The sequence below is a fragment of the Acanthochromis polyacanthus genome, chromosome 2, assembly GCF_021347895.1.
Source record: "Acanthochromis polyacanthus isolate Apoly-LR-REF ecotype Palm Island chromosome 2, KAUST_Apoly_ChrSc, whole genome shotgun sequence".
In the NCBI taxonomy this organism is placed as follows: Eukaryota; Metazoa; Chordata; class Actinopteri; family Pomacentridae; genus Acanthochromis; species Acanthochromis polyacanthus.
The window spans coordinates 45,362,888-45,383,334 of record NC_067114.1 but is presented as its reverse complement, the minus strand read 5'-3'; the positions used below and the strand labels follow the sequence as shown (position 1 = coordinate 45,383,334).

Below are 20,447 nucleotides of genomic sequence, written 5' to 3'. Positions count from 1 at the left end.
TAAAAAAATAGACCAATATAAACCAAAATATGCATCAGAACTAGTTACAGGAATATTTGTATTATTGATTTAGTAGAAAATACAGAGTTTACTGGGGTTAAAAATCTAAAAAACAAATGTTAAGAATAAGAAAATCGGAAAAAGCAGAGATGATCAATGAATTTGAATATAATTAAACGTTTTAATATTAAGAAGCAATAACAGCCTTTGTAGGGATCGATCTAATAAATATTACCTTACCTACACCTAATTTATGAGAAAAATTACTTTTTTTTTAACTATGTCAGGCTTTTCTTACACAAAATGTGAGTTTTATCAGGAGGTTTGGGGGAAAGGGGTTATTTTTCTAATTTTCTTTAGAAATTGGTCTGAAAAATGACCCACTCTGACCAAAAATCCAAAAAACACTGATGTTAAGAAGAAGAAAAGCAGGAGAGATGAACAAATTATTGAAATATTATGAACACTTTTTGTTATTAAAAAGCAATAACAGCCTTTTTGGGGATTGGCCTATTAACTATTACCTATTTGACATCTAATTTAGAGGAAAACTGACTGCTTTTTGAACTACGCCAGGCTTTTCTGACATAAAATGTGAGTTTTATCTGGAGGTTATTAGGGAAAAGGTTTTTTTTCCCTAATTTTCTTTGGAAACTGATCTGAAAAACCACCCACTCTGACCAAAAATCCAAAAAACCCACTAATATTAAGACAAAAAGCAGGAGACTATCACAGAGTTGAACAATTAATTGAAATATTATTAAAACTTTTTATTACTAGAAAGCAAAAACAACCTTTTGGGGGATTTAAATCTTAACATATTTATATCCATCTATGAAATGTTACCTATTTGACATCTAATTTCCTAAGAAAAATAACTGCTTTTTGAACTATGCCAGGCTTTTCTGACATAAAATGTGACTTTTATCTGGAGGTTATTAGGGAAAAAGTTTTTTTTCCCCAATTTTCTTTAGAAATTGGTCTGAAAAATCACCTACTCTGACTACAAATCCAAAAAGCAATGATATTAAGACAAACAAAAGCAGAAAGCTATGACAGAGCTGACCAACTAATTTAAATATTATAATTTTTTTATTATTATTAAGAAGCAATAACAGTTATTTTTAATTATGTCAGGCTATTCTCACACAAAATGTGAGTTTTATCACGAGGTTTTCCAGGAAAAAGTTGTTTTTTCTCCGTTACTTTAGAAATTAGTCTGAAAAGTCACCCACTCTGACCAAAGATCCAAGAAACACTAAGGTTAAGACAAAGAAAATCAAGAAATTATCAAGTGACGGTGCAAGGGCTGAACAATTAATTGAAATAGTATTAAAATCACGTTTCAAAATGGCCAAGTGTTACATGCAAATAGCAGGAGTTGCTTTTTTTTAAATTAAGGTATCATTAATTAAAGCATTGTGGTGCTACAGATCTACGAATAGTGCTCTCCAGATACATTTTGGGTTCAGATTGTAGGAAAATAACAGCAGAATTTTTGTCTCAGTGGAAAGTAAAGAAATGCAAAAACTCCCATTCCCTCTAGAATCCTGACTCACATCACATCAGGCCTCCTGGGAGCTGAGCTTCATGATTTATTGTGTCGGCATCAACAGCGTGAAGTACGGCGAATTAGGTCAAACACGTCATGCTGCAACCTTTTTTTTTTGTCTGCCTTTCTGTGACTGATCCAATTCACTCTGGGTTCTTGGATACGCCGAGTTTGTTTGACTTTATTTAGAAAGAAAGTTTGTTGTCATGCAGAACTTCACACGAGCACGGAGAAATGAGCGAAAAAAGAGGATTTGGTTGCAAAAAATTAAACATAGCATCAACAGCGTGGACATATTTTGGCTGCAGAATGCAGAGCGACGTCCAAAAACATGTCAGGAGGACACGACTAATTTGTTTGTCCGTTTAAATCAGCGCCACAGAGTTCTGCATGACGAGTGTAAAGACAGATCTGAAAGTCGTCCAAAGCCAAAGACCATTCCACATGTCTTCATCAGAGTTATATCACACCAAAAAGGTTGTAAAAAGCACAGAGAAATGACTGAAGCGATCAATTTGCACTCCGCAAACAACATAAAACATAATTAAGGTCAATTAAGTCTTATGCAACATTGTCATGCACTTGTTTTTCTGAAGCTGCAATCATAGAGTGGTGTAAAAAAAAGTGAAAAATATGAATTATGTAGGGCTCAAACAACAAATCTGTTGTCGCTGCAGATTATTCCATTTTTTGAACTCATGATTTACATTTCTAGTAACACTCTGAGGTGAAAACTTAAGAAAAACTAGTGCATGAAGATATTACAAAAGATTTAATTGACAAAAATTTGCTTTTACTCAAAATAAAACAGTAAAGAAAATCATTTGTTGTTGTACAGAATCATTACTTTTATCGAGGCTCCAAGCAAATTATTAAAACTATACATACATGGACAGAAATTAGTATTCTGGGTGGAGCAAGCCTTTAAAACGACAAAAACTCAGAAAGAAAGTAGTATTTTGGATGGTGCAAACCTCTAAAATTACAAAAAAAATTGGACAGGAAGTAGTATTTTGATTGGAACAAACTATTAAAACTAAGTACTTGAAGAGAAATGTGTACGTTGGGTGGAGCAAACCTCTAAAACTACAAACATTTGGACAGGAAGTAGTATTTTAATTGGAACAAACTATAAAAAACTACAAGTACTTCAACAAAAAGTAGTATTTTGGCTGATGCAAACCTTTGCAACTATAAAAACTTGGACAGGAAGTAGTATTTTGATTGGAACAAACTTAAAATTTTAAGTACTTGGACAGAAATGAGTATTTTGGGTGGTGCAAACCTCTAAAATGACAACAACCTGGACAGGAAGCAGTATTTTGATTCAAACAAACTATAAAAATTATACATACATGGACAAAAAGTAGTACGTTGGGTGGAGCCAACCTCTAAAACTCTAAGAACTTGGACAGGGAGTAGTATTTTAATTGAAAAAGTATTAAAATTTTATGTACTTGAACAAGAAGTAGTATTTTGGATGGTGCAAACCTCTAAAATCACAAAACATAATGGACAGAAAGTAGTATTTTGATTGGAACAAACTAATTAATCTAAGTACTTGGACAGAAATTAGTATTTTTGGTGGAGCAAACTTCTAAAACTAAGAACTTGGACAGGAAGTAGTATTTTGATTAGAACAAACTATTAATCTGTTGTGATGTTCATGCTTGTTCATGATAATCCAGGAAAAATCAACTTCAACTGATGAGGTTTTTCATCAGCAGTGTTAAAAATGTAACGCACAAGATTAAAAAGTGGAATAATCTGCAGCAAAAACAGATTTGTGGTTCAACCAAACAACAGAGTCCTCGAAAATTCAGATTTTTCACTTTATTAACTATGATTTCAAGCTGAAAAATCAAAGTTAATTTGTCCTGAATAATAGCACAAATAAGAAAAGGAGAGGAGCTGCCTGGAGCCTCGATAAAAGACATGATTTTGTATAAAAACAGAGGATTTTTAACTGTTTATGAAGTAAGTAAATAAATTACAGCCAGATGCATTTCCTTGTACAAACACTCCAATCATTCATTGATGATTAATTCTTTCCAACTGCAGTCATCTGGTGCAAATTCCTGTTGTTTTGTCATAATGCTGTACAGTTACATTCCAGAAAAACAAAATATCCCAATGCCAGGTGTTTTCCAATATCTGGACTGTAAACACTCCATCTACGTTCCAAAAGCTCACCTAGAGACCAAAAGAATGAGACCACGGACGTAAGAGCATTTCTGGGAAGAAGGAATGACCTGTTGACGCTGCACGCCGACCCCAAAAAGTGCAAGAAAATGGATTAATGGATCAATGGATGGATGCAAATTCAACTATCAAGACATCAGACGATAAATTCTGATTAATCACTGTGGCTCTCAATACTTCCAACAACAACCGTAGCAGCAGATATCTGATTTATTCTGTTTATGATGAAGTTTTACTGTAGCCTCTCAAAATTCAGTCTTTGTATAAGCCTATCTTTACCCTATATTTGATTTTTTTATTTTTATTTATGATATTTGTTCATTTTACTCTCTTTTACCCTTTATTTATGTGCATATTTACATATTTAATTGCTATTTCAAGGCTGTGTCGGTGTATCGTTGCACTCTGTTTTGTTATTTAAGTACTTTTGTGATTAATAATCCTTTGATTGCACTAATCTGACTTAATTTAAGTGTTTCTTATTAGTCTTGTAAAATTTAAATCATTTTTAAATGCATATGCTATTGTTCACTACTATGCAATTAAACACTAAGTCAGTTCCTTGTATGTGAAAACCTGCTTGGCAACAAACGCTTCCCGTTTCTGATTCTGGTTATTGTATTTATCCATTTTACTTTTATCATTATTCCTATTATTATTATTATTATTATTATTATTATTATTAGCCTTACTTTATGGTTTTATGGCATTATCCTGCATTAATTTTTATTCCACCTGCTCTTTATCCTTACTTGGAAATGCTTTTTTTGGTTCTTTTATGACTTTACCTGGTGTTAATTAATTTTGAAAATTATTAATTCTCCATTTTTGCCTTTCTGGTCTTATTCCTGCTGTTTAAACTCCGTTTTTAAAAGGTGCTACATAAATAAAATTATTGTTAAACTTAATATTAATGTGGCTGCTTGTTTTCATACTTTGAGTGAGTTTGGCATCATTTACTGTCTGTTTAAAGCTCCTAAAGTCGGGGGGGGGGGGGGGGGGGGGGTAACACTGTGGCACTTTCATCAGCATAGAAGTATCGATTATCACTAAACACATATCCAGTGAATAAAGCCAAAGCTAACAAAGAAGTGGAGCTAACAGCTGGTAGCTTCCTAAACATGACTGCAGCTGCGGTGCTAACTAGCCGGGAGCCAACCGGCAGCTAGTATGCTAACTAGCCGGGAGCTAACCGGCAGCGAGCATGCCAGTTAAAGTAAATGGCACGTCTTGGTTCGGTTGCTAAGCGAATAGCGATGCTAACCTCCCCTAGCTGCCGGCTCATTTACCGGTTTTATGTGTTAAAGTGGCATTAAAGTCAGTAAAAACAACACGTCGCGGGTCTGTGGCAGATGGTACCTGTGATGCTGGATGACAGGCGGCTTCTCGTCGCTTCAGCGTCCGTCAACACGGATGTCTGCCGGGGAAAGTGGGTGAAAGGTGAGCGACTGCTGTCAGTGGGTGATTTAATCATTGCAAGTGGGTCAACTTTAACCCAGTTTACCAGCAGCCTAGCCTAGCCGCGCTAGACAACCCACGACAACGAATTTAATTCTCTGCCTTGTACCTTAAACATGGGTCTAGCGTGGCTAGGCTACCAGCAGCCACGATAGAGCCATAAAATAAATATAATACAGCCGAGATAGCAGCGGATACTGATAACATGGAGCTGTTTTCATAACAGTATAGTGCTGTTTTATTATCGGGACCTTTGTGTTGGAAGCAAACAGGTGGAACTCATTAAAGCTTTAGACAGAAAATGATAAGCTATGTACAGCTTAACCTTCACTTATCAGTCAGAGAGTACAATTTCGGTGGAATAAACATTTAGAACTATAAATACTTGGGAATAAAGTGTTATTTTCAGTGGAATAAAGCGTTCAAACTATAAATACTCAGGCAGAAAGTGGCATTTTGGGTGGAATAAACCTTTGCGCCCAAAGTACAAGTAGTACAGTTTGGGTGAAGCAAATACTTAAGATGTTAAGTACTTGGACAGAAAGTAGCATTTTACTGAGAATACAACTTTAAACCAATCAGTTGTTAAAGAGTACTGGTTTGGGTGGAATAAACCACTGCAAATGTAAGTATTTACACAAGTAAAATTTTAGATGAGCTGACCTTTTCAAACCAAAAGTACTAAAGCAGAAAGTAGTATTTTGGCTGGAATAAACCTTTAAAGCCATAGTTTATTTTTTAGAAAGTTGGAACAAATCACTGAAACTATAAATACTCGGACAGAATGTTGTATTTTATGTGGAGTAGATGTTTATAGTTACAACTTAGTGAGAAAGTACAAATTGTGTGAAACAAATGATTAAAATGGTAAGTACTTGGACAAATAGTATTGTTTTAGGTGGAACAAACCTTTTGAACTATAACTTTCTGTTCGAAAGCTCTAACTTGTTTATTAGAAAGTATGATTTACTCAGAACAGACGATTAAAACTATAAGTACTTGGACAGAAAGTAGTATTTTAGGTTGAATGAACCTTTAAAACCATAATCTTTTAGTTAGAAAGTACAATTTGGGTGAAGATAAGATAGTCCTTTATTGCTCCCTACGCTAGGGGGAAGCAATTTAACATTTTAAATTAGTAAGCACCCCGAAATAGTGTTTTAAGTGCGACAACAGTTAAAGCTAAAGGTAACTGGACAGGAAGTAGTATTTTACTTGGAATACAACTTTAAGCCAATAAGTTGTTCGTGAGTACTAGTTTGGGTGGAACAAACCATTGTGACTGTAGGAACAATAAGTAGAATTTTAGATGGAATGACCTTTTCAAACCAAAAATAAGCAGTATTGGGCTAGAATAAACCTTTAAAGCCATAACTTACTAGTTTGAAAGTGCAATTTGGTTGTAACAGACAATTTAAACGGTAAGTACTTGGACAAAAAGTACTGTGTAGTATTATTTTGATTGGAGCAAACTATTAAAATTATCGGCACTCATAAAATACTACTTACTGTCTAAGTGTGTATAGTTTTAGGTTGTTGCTAGAGGTACGGACCCGTACCCGTAGCCTGTGGACTACGGATACGGCACTTGCCGTTTGCCAATCAGATACGCGAGACCTGGTCACGTGACTCCCGGTAGACGCTAGCGGTACGGACCCGTAGCATCGGTACTACAGGTACGGACCCTAAACCTGACCCTAACACTAACCCTAACCTTAACCTTTGCTTACCTTTCAACAGTTTGCAGTGGTTAGCAGCTTCTTGACTCACGAGACTCGCGTATGGGTCCGTATCTGTCTGGCAAATGGAAAATGCCGTATCCGTAGCCCACAGGCTACGGGTACGGGTCCGTATCTGTAGACGCTACCATAGTTTTAATGGTTTGTTCCAATCAAAATGCTACTTCCTGTCCAAGGTTTTCTCCACCCAACCTGTACTTTCTAATTAACAAGTTATGGTTTTATTGCTCATTCCTAGTACTTACTGTGTAAATGGAAAGATTTCCGAGTCAACAACCTGCAGTGCATTTTACTTATTAAACACCTTAAGATGGTTGTTTTTTGATTTAATAATAAAACTGTATATCCAAATTTGGCTGTAATTATACATTAAATCAATTTGTCGGTTTATCAAGTCCTTCCAGTTTGACTTCCAGTTCATCGGTTTATCAGTTTGATAACAAATTATCATAAAAATTCAAAACATTTACTGGTTCCAGCTGCTAGAATGCTACTTCTTTTTGGTCATACATGACAGAAATCCAATTTCTTGGAGAAAACGAGAAGTTCAAGGACCACATGCAACTTTTAGATACACATTTGAGCATTTTTCATTATTTTGTGACTGCGGGATTAATTCAGCAGCCCCTTCCTGCATTAATCAGTAATGAAATCAAAGCAAGTAATTGAAGTGTCCAACTTTACCTTTTTGTGTTTGTTTCGCAGGATCAGGAAGGACGATGTACAGCTGTGACACCTCCTAGCATCCGAGTTTGACCTTTTAAAGGCGCCATATTATAATTATTAACCCAGGATCACACAATGACGCTGCATTTATAACACGAAATGTTTCAAAGGGTAATTGATGATCAGTGAACATGTTTATTACCAACAACAACAGAGCTGCAGGTTGGGGTGGACTTTGTGTTGTATGACCGTATGTAATGTACTGGTATGCAGTAAACATGCACAGAGCTCTACAGCGATCAATGGACGAAGGAATTTTAAGGCTTAAAACACCTACAAAATACTGTATATTTGCAGCAGAATAAAATGCAACTGAAATAAAGTACTATTTCAAATAAATCTCACCTATCTTTCTGCTTTGGTGAAGGCATTTTTAGACATTTTGAGTTTAGTTATCCAGAAATGAGATAAATTATTATATTTAATATTCATATATTCATATATTTGAATACATACATTCCTAAATTCATTGGATTTAGTTAAATCAACTTATCTTTTCTACTTAAATTAATGTTAAAACATGAATAATGTGTGATTAAATAGTGTATTTCAGTTGTAGTTTTGAATAACTTTGTGTGTTGTGTTTTCCTTGCTTTCCCACCCCTCCCTCTTCTCCCATCCCTCCCCCTTGCCCTCCTCTGTCCCTCTAAACCCGTCCAGTCAGCAGGCAGATGGGTCCCCCCTATATAGAGCCGGGTTCTGCTCGAGGTTTCTTCCCTGTTAAAGGGTGTTTTCCTTGCCACTGTCGCCTTTGGGCTTGCTCTGGGGGTCAGGCATATGGGTTCTGTAAAGCGTCTTGAGACGATTTGACTGTAATTGACGCTATACAAATAAAATTGAATTGAATTGAATTGAATAAATATCAGCTATCTGTCCGCTTTGGTGAAGGCACTTTTAGACCTTTTCAGTTTAATTAACCATAAATTAGATAAACTCATATATTTGCATTAAGTTAACTAGAAAAGATGAGTTGATTTGACTAAATTCCTTTACAATTTACTCAAATCAACTTATCTTCTCTCATTTACTTAATGCAAACGTGTATTTTTAAATTCCTTTAGATTTTAGTTAAATCAACTCATCTTTTCTACCTAAATTAATCTAAAAAACTGAATAATGTATGAGTGAATAGTGTATTTCAGCTGCAGTTTTAAAGAAATCTCATCCATCTTTTTGCTTTGGTGAAGGCAGTTTAAGACATTTTTAAATTAATTAACCTTAAATTAGATAAATTCCTATATTTGCATTAAATAAACCAGAAAAGATGAGTTGACTTGACTAAATTCCAAAGAAATTTTGTCAAATCAACTCCTCTTTTCTAGTTTACTTGCATGCAAACATGGGTATTCATTCATTCCTCTCAAATTTTGTCCATTCAATTCATATGTTCTACTTTATTCAATGTCATTACATGGTAATATATGAGTTAATAGTGTATTTTTGCTATAGATAAATTATTGCTTTAAATAAATCTAATTTATTTTTGTTTTGGGGAAGGCAGTTTTAGACATTTTCAGTTTAGTTAATGAGAAATGAGCAAAATCCTTTGGAATTTAGTCAAATCAACTCATCTTTTCTAGTTTACTGATCCAGAAATTAACAAAATTTATACATTTGTATTAAGTAAAATAGAAGATATAAGACAGTGATCATCAACTGGCGGCCCGCGGGCCGAATCCGGCCCGCCGAACCGTCCAATCCGGCCCGCGACTGGATTCCAAAATTGTGAGGATCAAAGAGAAAATATCATGTGGTCCACACTATTAAAGCAGTCAGTCCAGTCATTATTAAAGGATCTGTTTTCCACATCAACTTTTCATTTCGTGGCCTTAGAGAGTGCCATTTTACCCGTGTTAAGAGGCCTTTTCCTGTCACTTCTGCAGTGTTTCTTTTTCAAGTGCTCTGTGAATAAAGTTGACTTGAGATGAGGCAAAATATCTCTATCACTCCTAGTGGTTGACTGTGGTACAGGTGATAGGAGCACTGACTCATAAAGGCTAAAAATGCCTTCAGTTTTGTAATGAAATGGAAAAAACATAAAAAATAAACATCAAATAATAATATTATGCCAAAATTCGATTTTTATTTAATTTTTGTTTGAGGGTCCGGCCCCCAAAGTGACTGTCTGGTAAAATTCTGGCCCTCTGGCAAATATAGTTGGTGACCCCTGATATAAGATATAAGATTCATTGATTTTACTAAATCCCAAACAATTTTAACTCTACTTTGCCAAAGAAATGTAGTAAAATCAACTCATATTTTCGAGTTTATTTAATGTAAATATATGCATTCTTATATTTCTTCTGGATTTAGTCAAATCAACTTATCTTTTCTTGTTTATTTAATGTAAACGTATAAGTAATAGATGAGCAAATGGTGTATTTGAGCTCCAGTTGAAGCACTGTTTTGAATAAGTCTCACTTCTCTTTCTTTTTCAGTGAAGCCAGTTCCCTTTTGTGGATTCTCACAACTTAAAATTAAATTTGGTCTCTTTGTTCTTTAAAGTGCGAACATTAGATTCACTGCTCCTTTAGCATTGAGCATTTTCCTGTTTAACTTTTGGGTAAAGAAGCTATTTAAGTTGGAAAAATCAGTCGACTTTAGTTAAAATGAACCTGCAGCAGTACTCATGTAAGAGATAAGTACTTAAACTAGAACTATTTATGTTGTTTGTTTGTAGGTGGATGAAGTTATTCAACTGCATGTTATCAATTGATTGAAGTTGGTCCAATAATTCTCTTTGTTTTAGATAAACCGGCATCATAATTCAACTGAAATGATTTTCCAAGGTCAGCTTTCATCTTAACATTACGTAACACTGGAGCTGATATACAATACAACTCGACGTGTTTCCACCGAGTTAAAGATGCACGTTTCGTATACGGTTTTTCCTCCAAGTGCTGCCAACAGTCTGCTGTTTTTTCAGGAAAACCACAGTCTCTCCCCTCTAATGGAAACAAACCCAGGGCCTCCGAGCTGCATTTGAGCTGCACAATGTGTCCTTTATGTTGCCTCATCCTCGCCAGTAATCACTCAGCTCAAAGTATCCACCAGTAAACACTGCACTTTGCCGTGTTGTTGTGCAATTTACTACATTTGGCGCTTCTGGCATTGTAATTCCTCCGACTGTTTATTGTTGACCTTAAAGCACTGAGGTATCATTAGATAAAGAAAATGCTGATAACAACAAGCTGTTTGTAGGGTTAAAGGCGATGCAGCATCCTCACATCTCCGCTGCTCGTAAATACCGACGAGCGGCTTCCTCCTTCAAAGCTTCGTCTAATTAGAGGCCGGAGTTTGTGTGTAGAATTCACAGCAGACCTCAAAAGCCTCGTAAAGCAAACATTGTGATTTTAAAACACGTGGCACAACATTTAGGAGTGTTGTTGCGCGACTGCTGAAACACCACGGAGGAGTTTGATCCCAGTTATACGTCAGAAAGAATGAAAACTCTTCGTCAAACAACTTCTTTTATTCAAGAAGACACAACTCAACCCATGTAGCGACACAGATTCGTCCTCGTGTGCTGCCTGCAGTCTTATCAAACACCCCACCACGTCTTAAACATAAACACAAATAGATATATATATATATATATATATATATATATTTCCAAACTTTATATAAACATTGAATACAGATTAAGGTGTTCAGTAATAAAGATATTAGCGCTCACAGTATTTACTGACTGTACACTTTGATAGAGTATACATACTACCTGCGCAACGACGGCACAGTTTAAGGCTTTGAACACAACCTTTAGCACCCAGACAGTGAAGAACTGTGCAAAGTGTGAAAGCCTATGAAATAAAATAGGATATAAATACAACAGATACGTGTCCATATGTAAACATTTACTGATATCCTTGGAAAAATTAATCCCAACAACCTTGTCAAAGGATTCGCTGCTGAACGAAGAGCTTTCAAAAGTAATTCACTCTAATTTTCGTCAAAATCAAACCAAAACTATAAGCACATGAACAAAACGTAGTACTTTTGGTGGGGCAAACCTTTAATACTGTACACACTTGGACAGGAATTGGTATTTTGATTGAAACAAACTATAAAAACTATAAGCACTTGGACAGGAAGTGCTATATTATTTTTAACACACTATTAAAACGATCAGTACTTGGACAGAAATGAGTATTTTGCGTGGAACAAACCTTTAGAACTCTAAAAACTTGGACAGGAAGTAGTACTTGGATTGGAACAAACCATTAATACTATCGGCACTTGGACAGGAGATGTCTTCTGGATGGAATACACTTACAGAGGAAACCATTAAAACTATAGGCACTTGGACTGTACACTTTGATAGAGTCTAGCTAGAACCTGGGCAACGAAGGCGCAGTTTAAGGTTTTGCATTGTTTAAACACAATCTTCAGTATCCAAACCGTCAAAGTTTTGGAGCTTTCAGAAAAACTACACAACTCGGTCTAAGACCTCACTGCTGATTTAAGAGTTTTCAAAAGTAATTTATTCTAATTTTTGTGTCAAAATCAAACCAAAAACGCAGAATTCAGTGAAGATATCAGCTGTCTAATGAGTATTTTGAACTTTTTTTCTGTCAGAGAGCTGAAATAGTTCCCTAAAAACCCTCACTTTTACCGATGTTTTGGAATCTTTGGTGTAGATTCTCAATTTTGATCTCCTGACTCATATTCAAAGCTGTTGTTTTACATTTTGCAGGTAAATCTGCTGCAGTAACCAAACACGACGAAGAAAAAGAGGCATTTTTGGTGCACCGATTAGCTGGCGGATAATATTTAAGTAACCCTAAGAAAATACATTATTGATTGGGAAACTGAACTAAAACATGTGTTTTTGTGGTGTTTATTCCTTAACTATTGGGTGGATGATATGACACAGTTGTATGAAATACATGCAGACATTTTGGGTGGATCTTTATGTCTGTTACAGTTCTGGACACATTGGAAATCATGGAACAGATTCATTTTATGATAGTTCTGCAACTTTTAGATGATTTTAGAGAATCAATTTGCAGATTGAGCTGTTTAGTGTTCAGTTTGCTGGATCAATCAGACATAAAAACTTGAATAGAAATTTGTAAATTGACTGCTTTTCATCAATATTGTGAACAAGAATGTGACTCATCGTGTTTTTTCATTAAAAATGACATGAATGGAGTCAAAAACAATAAAATATACTTCTTTTTAAAGCTAAAAACTAAATATTTTACCACTTAAAGCACATTTCAATGGCGATAGTTCTGTTTTTGAATGTCCAGGTTTTTCTCAGAGTTTCTGCCAACATTGCACAGTGGATGGAAATAGATCACTATGTGCACATCTGACCTCATTTTGAAACTTTGAACCAACACAAACTGGAATAATTAAGGTCTTAAAAGATGTCCTGACAGACAAATAAAGAGTCTGACTTCAGGTATCGGTGCAGCATCTGTCATATCTGTACAGTTCGGAAATGACCAAAACACAGTAATTGTAGGTTTTTCTGATGTGGAATACAGTTGAATTGTTGATTGATTTCAAAATGCTCTTTGAAGAGATGCAACTTTAATCTTTCATATCTGCTTTGAATACTTGGAAGATAAAATAAAACCTGGACAGCCTCAACAGTCTGCATGCAAACACTCGTCTTCCCTCCATTTCATTAAATATATAATCATAAATGCTTTATTTTTGATAGGTTGTGTTGACATAATATAGCTGCATTAACTTATTATTGTGTGTAAATTAAAGTCAAATGTCTGCAGTAGTTGATTTAAAGCTAAATTTATGTTGATGTAACTTCTGAAAATTGGCTTGATAACTGAGGAAAAGTTAATCACCCCAAATCAATAGTTTGTTAAATACAAAAAAAACCTAACAAGAGAACAAAAAAAAAAAAAACAAGGTGATCTGACTCATATGTTCTGGTTTTGTGTCTATGATGTGAATTTTCTCTCCTGATTCTGTTTCACACTCCAAAAAAATAAGATTTTAAATGTAATTTTTTTAATGGACAGGTAAACCAGGCATTAATCAAACTCTTTAAATAATAATAATAATAATAACAATATGTTGCATATAAAGTTAAAGCAACATCAAAACCTTAAAGTTTATGAAACGTACCCTAGTTTGCTCTACACTGAAAAATATCTTAAGTCTTAAGTCACACCATGAGCTGTGAAAGTGTAAAACTGGTCGATTTAAATTAACTGAACTTGTGGAAACAACTTCAAGAAATTTAAGATATTAAGTTGAACCAACTAAACACACAGACAATACTTAAAAATCAACCTTTTACGGACCTTAAAGCCTCAGCTGTTGAAGGTATTTTTGACCAGAGTTGCTACAAAGTCAGTCTGTTTCAGGTTAAAGTGAGATCAATTTAAAAATCTACACTTTTAGAGACTAAAACTTTTGTCCATGTTTGGCTTGTTTGGATCATGTTGAGTAAAAACGTCCAGAACTTAACTTAAAACGTGGTAAAGGCACACATCAGGTTTCTACCGTGTCTGTTTCTTCAAACGACAAAGAACTTTAGGATTTTTTACTGTTTCTGTCTTGTTTCTGATAAACTTAATTTAACTTTAAGAGTTGAGCATATTTATTCATGTCATTGTTTTCTAAGGACTCATGTTAAGTTCTAAAATGGTTTGAAAATAAAAGAAAAATGACATTTCAAGTTCAGTTAACCAGAAATCAGCACAAGTCATAAATTAAAGTACATTAACTGAACTAGTTGATTGGACTAAATTCAGTCAAATTGACTCATCTTTTCTCTTTTATTTAATGTAAATATAATTAATAACTTAATGAGTTGACTGAACTCTGAGCTGTTCATTCATTCAACTCATTTCATTATCATTAAGTTGTTTCTAAGGTCAGTAAACCAGCCATCTTTTCCAGTTCACTTCACCTGAAATTAGCTAAATGTGTATGTTTGTAAGTAAACTAGAAAAGAGGAGTGGATTTGACTAAATTCCTTTGAATGGCTAATTTAGTTAGTTTACTTCATGCAAATCTATGGGTGTCGCTTATTTCTGATCAAGAAAACTAAAAAATATGAGTTGACTTCACTAGTTTTAGTAGAAATGTTTGGCAAATATACATATGAATTAAGTCAGCTAGAAATTCTAAGTCTATGTATTTGACTTGTATTCCTACATTCCTTTGGAATTTTGTCAACTCAAGTCTGATGTCAGTCTACTTCATAAATCTCACTTATCTTTCTGTTTTCAGTTTCCTTTTGTGGATTCATACAACTTAAAAGCTACATTTGTCCCTTTCAGAGTTTGCATTTTGCATTTGATGTCCATGTTTCTCCATTTTTCTGTTTTTTTTTTCTTTAAAAAAGGTATATAAAATAAAAGAATTGTAGGTTAAAAAGCAAAATTATGCTTTAGATTCTGGATAAAAAACATCAAACTTCAAGTTGCATCATTTGTGGCATCAACATGACTTGTTAACCTGGATCAACTCAATTTAATGGAGTTTAACCAAGTGAAGTTGTTTATTTAAGTTGCTCCAACAATCCTACATAAGTTTTAGTGTCAGAAGTTCATGAAGATTTTAAATGAAGCAAATACTGAAGACAGAAAAAAACATCGAACTTCTAGTTGCATCACTTGTGGCATCAACACAACTTGTTAACTTGGACGAATTTAATTGAGTTTTACCAACTAAAGCGATTAAGTTGGTCCAACAATCCTGCATAGAATTTTAGTTTCAGAAGTTTATGAAGAATTTGAGTAAACAAATACTTAAAGTTCAAGTTGAAAGATTCAAGTTGATCCAACACAACTTGTTAACTTGGAACAACTCAATTTAATTGAGTTTACCAACTAAAATTGTTTAAGTTGCTCCAACAATCCTGTATGAATCCTGTGTCCATTCAGTAAACTAGAAAGAAATTAGTTGATTGGAGTCATTTTTTTCTAACATACTTATATAATATAGAAATAGTCAAATCAACTCATATTATCTAGTTTACTTAATGTAAATATGCTGGTAAAAAGTGTATTATAGTGCCATTTCCAACAAATATCACTTATCTTTGGCTTTCAGCTCACTGTTGTGGATTTGAACAACTTGAAAATGACATTTTGTCCTTTTAAAACTGTACTTTAATGTTTCATTTTGCATCCAATGTCCAGGTTTCTTCAGTTTTTCTACTGTTTTCCTTAAAGAAGGTAAAATAAAATGAAAGAACTCTGGATTGTGCTTTAGATTCTGGGTGAAAAACAGCAAACTTCAGGTTGCATCACTTGTTCCATCAACACAGCTTTTTAACTCAGATGAACTCAATTTAATTGAATCCAACGTCCACATTTCCTAAAATTGTCATGCTGTTTTCTTTGAAGAAAGTAGAAGAAACATGTTTTGGGTAAAGAAAATACTCAAGCAAACTTTAAGTTGAATGATTTGAGTAGATCCAACTTAAATAAGCACCATCAACACAACTTGTTAACTCAATATAATTGAGTTTTACCAATTAAAGGTGTTTATTTAAGTTGCTCCAACAATCCTGTGTGAATTCTGTGTCCATTGAGTAAGCTAGAAAAAATGAGTTGGTTCAATTATTTTTAATACATTTTGCAAATGCATGTATTTCTAAATTATTTTTGCAAAATTAGTTGGATCAACTCACATTTTCTAGTTCACTCATTTTTTTTCAAAACTCATATATTTGTATTAAGTAAACTAGAAAAGATTACTTGTTCAATTCATAATTTCTAAGATACATTGGGAAAAAACAAGCATTTCTGAATTATTTTTGCAAAATTAGTCAGATCAACTCACATTTTCAAGTTTGTTTAATGTAAATAAATGGTAAAAGTGTATTTTAGTGCTGGTTCCAACAAATCTCACTTATCTTTGGCTTTCAGTTTACTGTTGTGGATTTGAACAACTTGAAAATGACATTTTGTCCTTTTAAAACTGTATTTTAATGGTTCATTTTGCATTCGACATCTGTGTTGCTCAATATTTTCTGCTGTTTTCTTTGAAGAAGGTAAAATAAAATGAAAGAACTCTGGGTTGTGCTTTAGATTCTGGGTGAAAAACATCAAACTTGAAGTTGCACCACTTGTTCCATCAACACAGCTTTTTAACTCGGATGAACTTAGCTGAGTTTGACCCCTAAAGCTGTCCCAGTCGCTCCGTGCATAAAGTTCCCGCTCCTCAGAACTTCATGTACTCGTTCTTCAGGCGGCTCAGTCTGGTTCCGTGGCTGCGGATGATGAGCGACAGCAGCTCGTGTTTGTCCTTGAGGCCCAAGGAAATGTCCACGGTCTCCTTGAGCGCGTCCCGCGTGTGCACGATCATGGTGAGGAAGTCGTCGCTGAGCCGGTGCTCCTCCTTCAGCTCGCTCTCCTGGCTCTGCTTGAACTTCACCTCCAGCTCCAGCAGCGACTTCTCCGAGCTCGTGAACGCCTCGCCGATCTGCGCCGTCTCCCTGCGCAGGTAGCGGCCGTAGCTGTCCTCCCCGTCCAGGTCGTAGGAGATGCTCTTCCCGATGCCCTCCAGGACCCGCGCCGAGTCCTCGATCTGTCGCTTGATGATGGTGAAGTCGTCCCGGATCACCGCGTCCTGGTCCTCGTCCAGACCGCACTTGCGCTCGTCGGTCATCTTGAAGAGCATCTGGCACTTCTCCGGGTCGTCGTTGTCCTCGTAGTCTCCGTCCGGCACGAAGTAGTGATGGAAGGTCCCGTTGGACATCTCCGGCTGCAGAGGTCCGCTGAAGAACGCGCCGCACATGGACGCGCACATCCAGGCGCACAGGAGCAAGTGAACAAAAGCCATGTCGGTCCCAAAACAAGGAAGGAGCTGAGTTAAACCGCTAGTTCACTCCGATGCTGTGCGCAAAAACGAACATTTCAGGCCCTTTAAGCTCCAGATGAGCGGCTTCCCTCCCGTCGTCGTCCTTTAATCCGCTCTGGCTGCTTCCATCCCGGCTCTGGAAGTTTGTCTGCGCAGCTCCACACTCCTCCTGGTGCCTGAACGCAACATCTGGATGTGTCCGGTGGCGCGCTCGGCTTTTTGGCTAATAATACCTCGGAGCTGCTCAAATTACAGCCTCCGTCACTTTAAAGGCTGCGTTCAGAGCAGAGCAGGACCCACAAGAAACACGTTATTAGAGACACAGAGCTGCATTAGAGACCTGCTGACGGTTAATGGGTCACTGGACTGGATCACATTACACGTTTTTATAAAATAGATTAAACAGAAATATGTTTTTTTTAAAAGTGTATTTTTGTTCAAACTAATGTGATTCTAATACTATCAATAAAAATGTGTAGAAACGTTTCTGTAATAGATAAAATATAAAGTTTGTTTGCTTTTAACTGTATTTTTTTAACAATTTACTGTTAAAGATAATGATTGTAATCTTACAGAAAAAAAAACATGTTAACCATAAAACAGAGTGAAACTATAAATAAAAGCCACATCAAAAATGCAGCTACAAATCGAAGCCTGGAGGGAAGAAGAGTTTGTTTTTAAACCTCAGAGCTCAGGAGCCCCTCTGACGTCACAGTTTTCTGATTTTTCCAGAGCTGCATGGATTAAACTGATCAGAACAGGCTTTAAAGCGGTAAAACATCGTTAATAATGTGCTAAAAAGCTGGTTTGTACATTAATAAACGTACTAGAGAGCTGAGAGGAGAGCGTGGTTACATAAGGCTTACATAAAGCTGGTCTGTGATGTGCATCAGAGTGATTTACGACGTGAAGAAAAGCTCCGTCCTCATCCCGTCCCGACTCATTTTGACCTCAATAACACAAGAAAACCAGAGAACTTAATGGTTTTTTCTGCTCCCCAGATGCAGACGGTTTTACGTTTAGAAGTTTAATCCTCTGAAGAAAGCAGCAATAAGAAGCAATCATCAACCAGACCGTGGAAAATGAGACTTTTTTTAATGGTAATTTTTAAAACAATTTACTGTTGTTTGACAGATTTCTGCCCTTATTCATTAGATTACAGTTAATAACTCATAAAATCAGTTAATAAAAGTATTAATTTATGTGTGAACTGTACAAAATAAGGCAAGAACTACAATATAGTCCACAGCAAAATTTGTACTATTACAAACTGTAATTTGTAATTTCATGACAAAGGCAAGAAACAAAATGGCAAAAATGTAGACAAACAACACAAGCGAGACAAAAAGGAAACACAAAATGACAAAAACATGAGACAAACGACAAAAATCTGACAAAAAACAACAGAAACAAGACAAAATGTTACAAAAATGAGACACAAAATGACAAAAATGAGACAAATGACACGAAAGAAAACAAAAAATATAAAAAAATAGACAAAAAATAACAAAGTGACACAAATGAGACAAAAAATGGCAAAGACGAGGAACAAAATGATAAAAAATTAGACTAACCACAAAAGTCAGACACAAAACAACAAAAGCAAGAAAAGATATTACAAAAATGAGATGCAAAATGACAAAAAATGAGACAAACGACACGAAACGAAAAAAAAAAGACAAAAAATTAGGCAAAAAACTTACAAAGCGACAAAAAAATGGTCAAAAAACAAGAAGCAATACGACAAACACGAGACAAACGACAAAAGTCCGACCAAAAAACAACAAAAACAAGACAGCATACTACAAGAATGAGACGCAAAACGACAAAAATGAGACAAATGATATGAAACAAAACAAAAAAAGAGACAAAAAAAGTAGACAAAAAAATTACAAAGCGACAAAAACGAGACACAAAACAACAAATAAAGCCAAAAACAAAATGAGAAAAACAAGACAAAAACACAAGTGAGACAAAAAGGAAACACAATATGACAGAAACATGAGACAAACGACAAAAGTCAGACATAAAAAGAAAAAAAAAACGACAAAAACAAGATAAAATGTTGCAAAAATGAGAACAAAAAAACAAAAACAAGCATAAAGGAGACAAAAATTTTACAAAGTGACACAAACAATATAAAAAATGACAAAAGCGAGGAACAAAATGACAAAAAATTAGACAACAAACGTCAGACAAAAACAACAAAAATAAGATAAAGTATTACAAAATGAGATACAAAACAAAAAAGAGACAAATGACATGAAAGAAAACAAAAAAATTTGGCAAAAAAGTTACAAAGCGACAGAAAACGGACACAAAGGAGACAAAAAGGAACAAAATGACAAAAATGAGAAACAAAACGACATAAAAATGAGACAAACAACAGAAGTCAGAAAACGACAAAAACAGACAAAATTTTGGGAAAAAAATGAGACACAAAACGACAAATGAAAAATGAATAATCTAGTATTTTACTTTTTGATCAAAACAACTTGTCATGGTCTAAATTATTTTAAATTTACAGTTTTACTAATTTATAATCTGCCGTTAATGTCTTCTCTATACTTTGAGGACCAGATTGGACCCTCTGGAGGACCACTTTTGGCCCGTGGACCACACGTTGGACACCGCTGATCTAAACTGTCTGCTCTGCAACATTATCCTACAGACAGAAAAAGGAAAGGGTAAAATGAAGTCATGCTGAGGGAGTGAGGAGGACTGGGCCTGATGTCTTTGAGGCTTTAAATCATCTTAAAGAGCAGCAGGACTCCACCTACTCACACAGGACAGACTCGTAAAACACAAACACTCCACGGTGACTCCCTCCTTTAGAGCTGGAGTTCAGAACCAAAGCCAGAGATCTGTCCTGGTCCGGTCCTGCTGCCCGGCTGGAAATAGGATCAGATTTGAATTTAACCAAACATGAGAGCGTTTAACGAGCTCGTTTAGATAAAGAGGCTCCAGCTCTGGGCTGCACT

General features: G+C 35.3%; 2 protein-coding genes and 1 long non-coding RNA gene across 3 annotated transcripts in view; 1 reads left to right on the top strand and 2 right to left on the bottom strand.

Moving 5' to 3' along the window:
* bbox1 (butyrobetaine (gamma), 2-oxoglutarate dioxygenase (gamma-butyrobetaine hydroxylase) 1) overlaps window positions 1-5,238 on the bottom strand; it is a 52,873-nt gene extending 47,635 nt beyond the window's left edge. Inside the window, exon 1 of the mRNA XM_022198283.2 lies at window positions 5,114-5,238. The gene's annotated coding sequence lies outside the window, so the exon portion shown is untranslated. The remainder of the gene's footprint in view (window positions 1-5,113) is intronic.
* Window positions 5,071-8,021, top strand: LOC127531060 (uncharacterized). The gene is made up of 2 exons (XR_007937926.1): window positions 5,071-5,194; window positions 7,657-8,021. It is a non-coding gene; the product is annotated as an uncharacterized LOC127531060 (long non-coding RNA).
* Window positions 8,022-11,128: 3,107 nt separating this feature from the next.
* Window positions 11,129-17,748, bottom strand: fibinb (fin bud initiation factor b). The gene has a single exon (XM_022198282.2). It carries the CDS (start codon window positions 17,446-17,448, stop codon window positions 16,828-16,830), a length of 621 nt encoding a protein of 206 aa, XP_022053974.1. The 5' UTR covers window positions 17,449-17,748; the 3' UTR covers window positions 11,129-16,827.
* Between the last annotated feature and the right edge of the window lie 2,699 nt (window positions 17,749-20,447).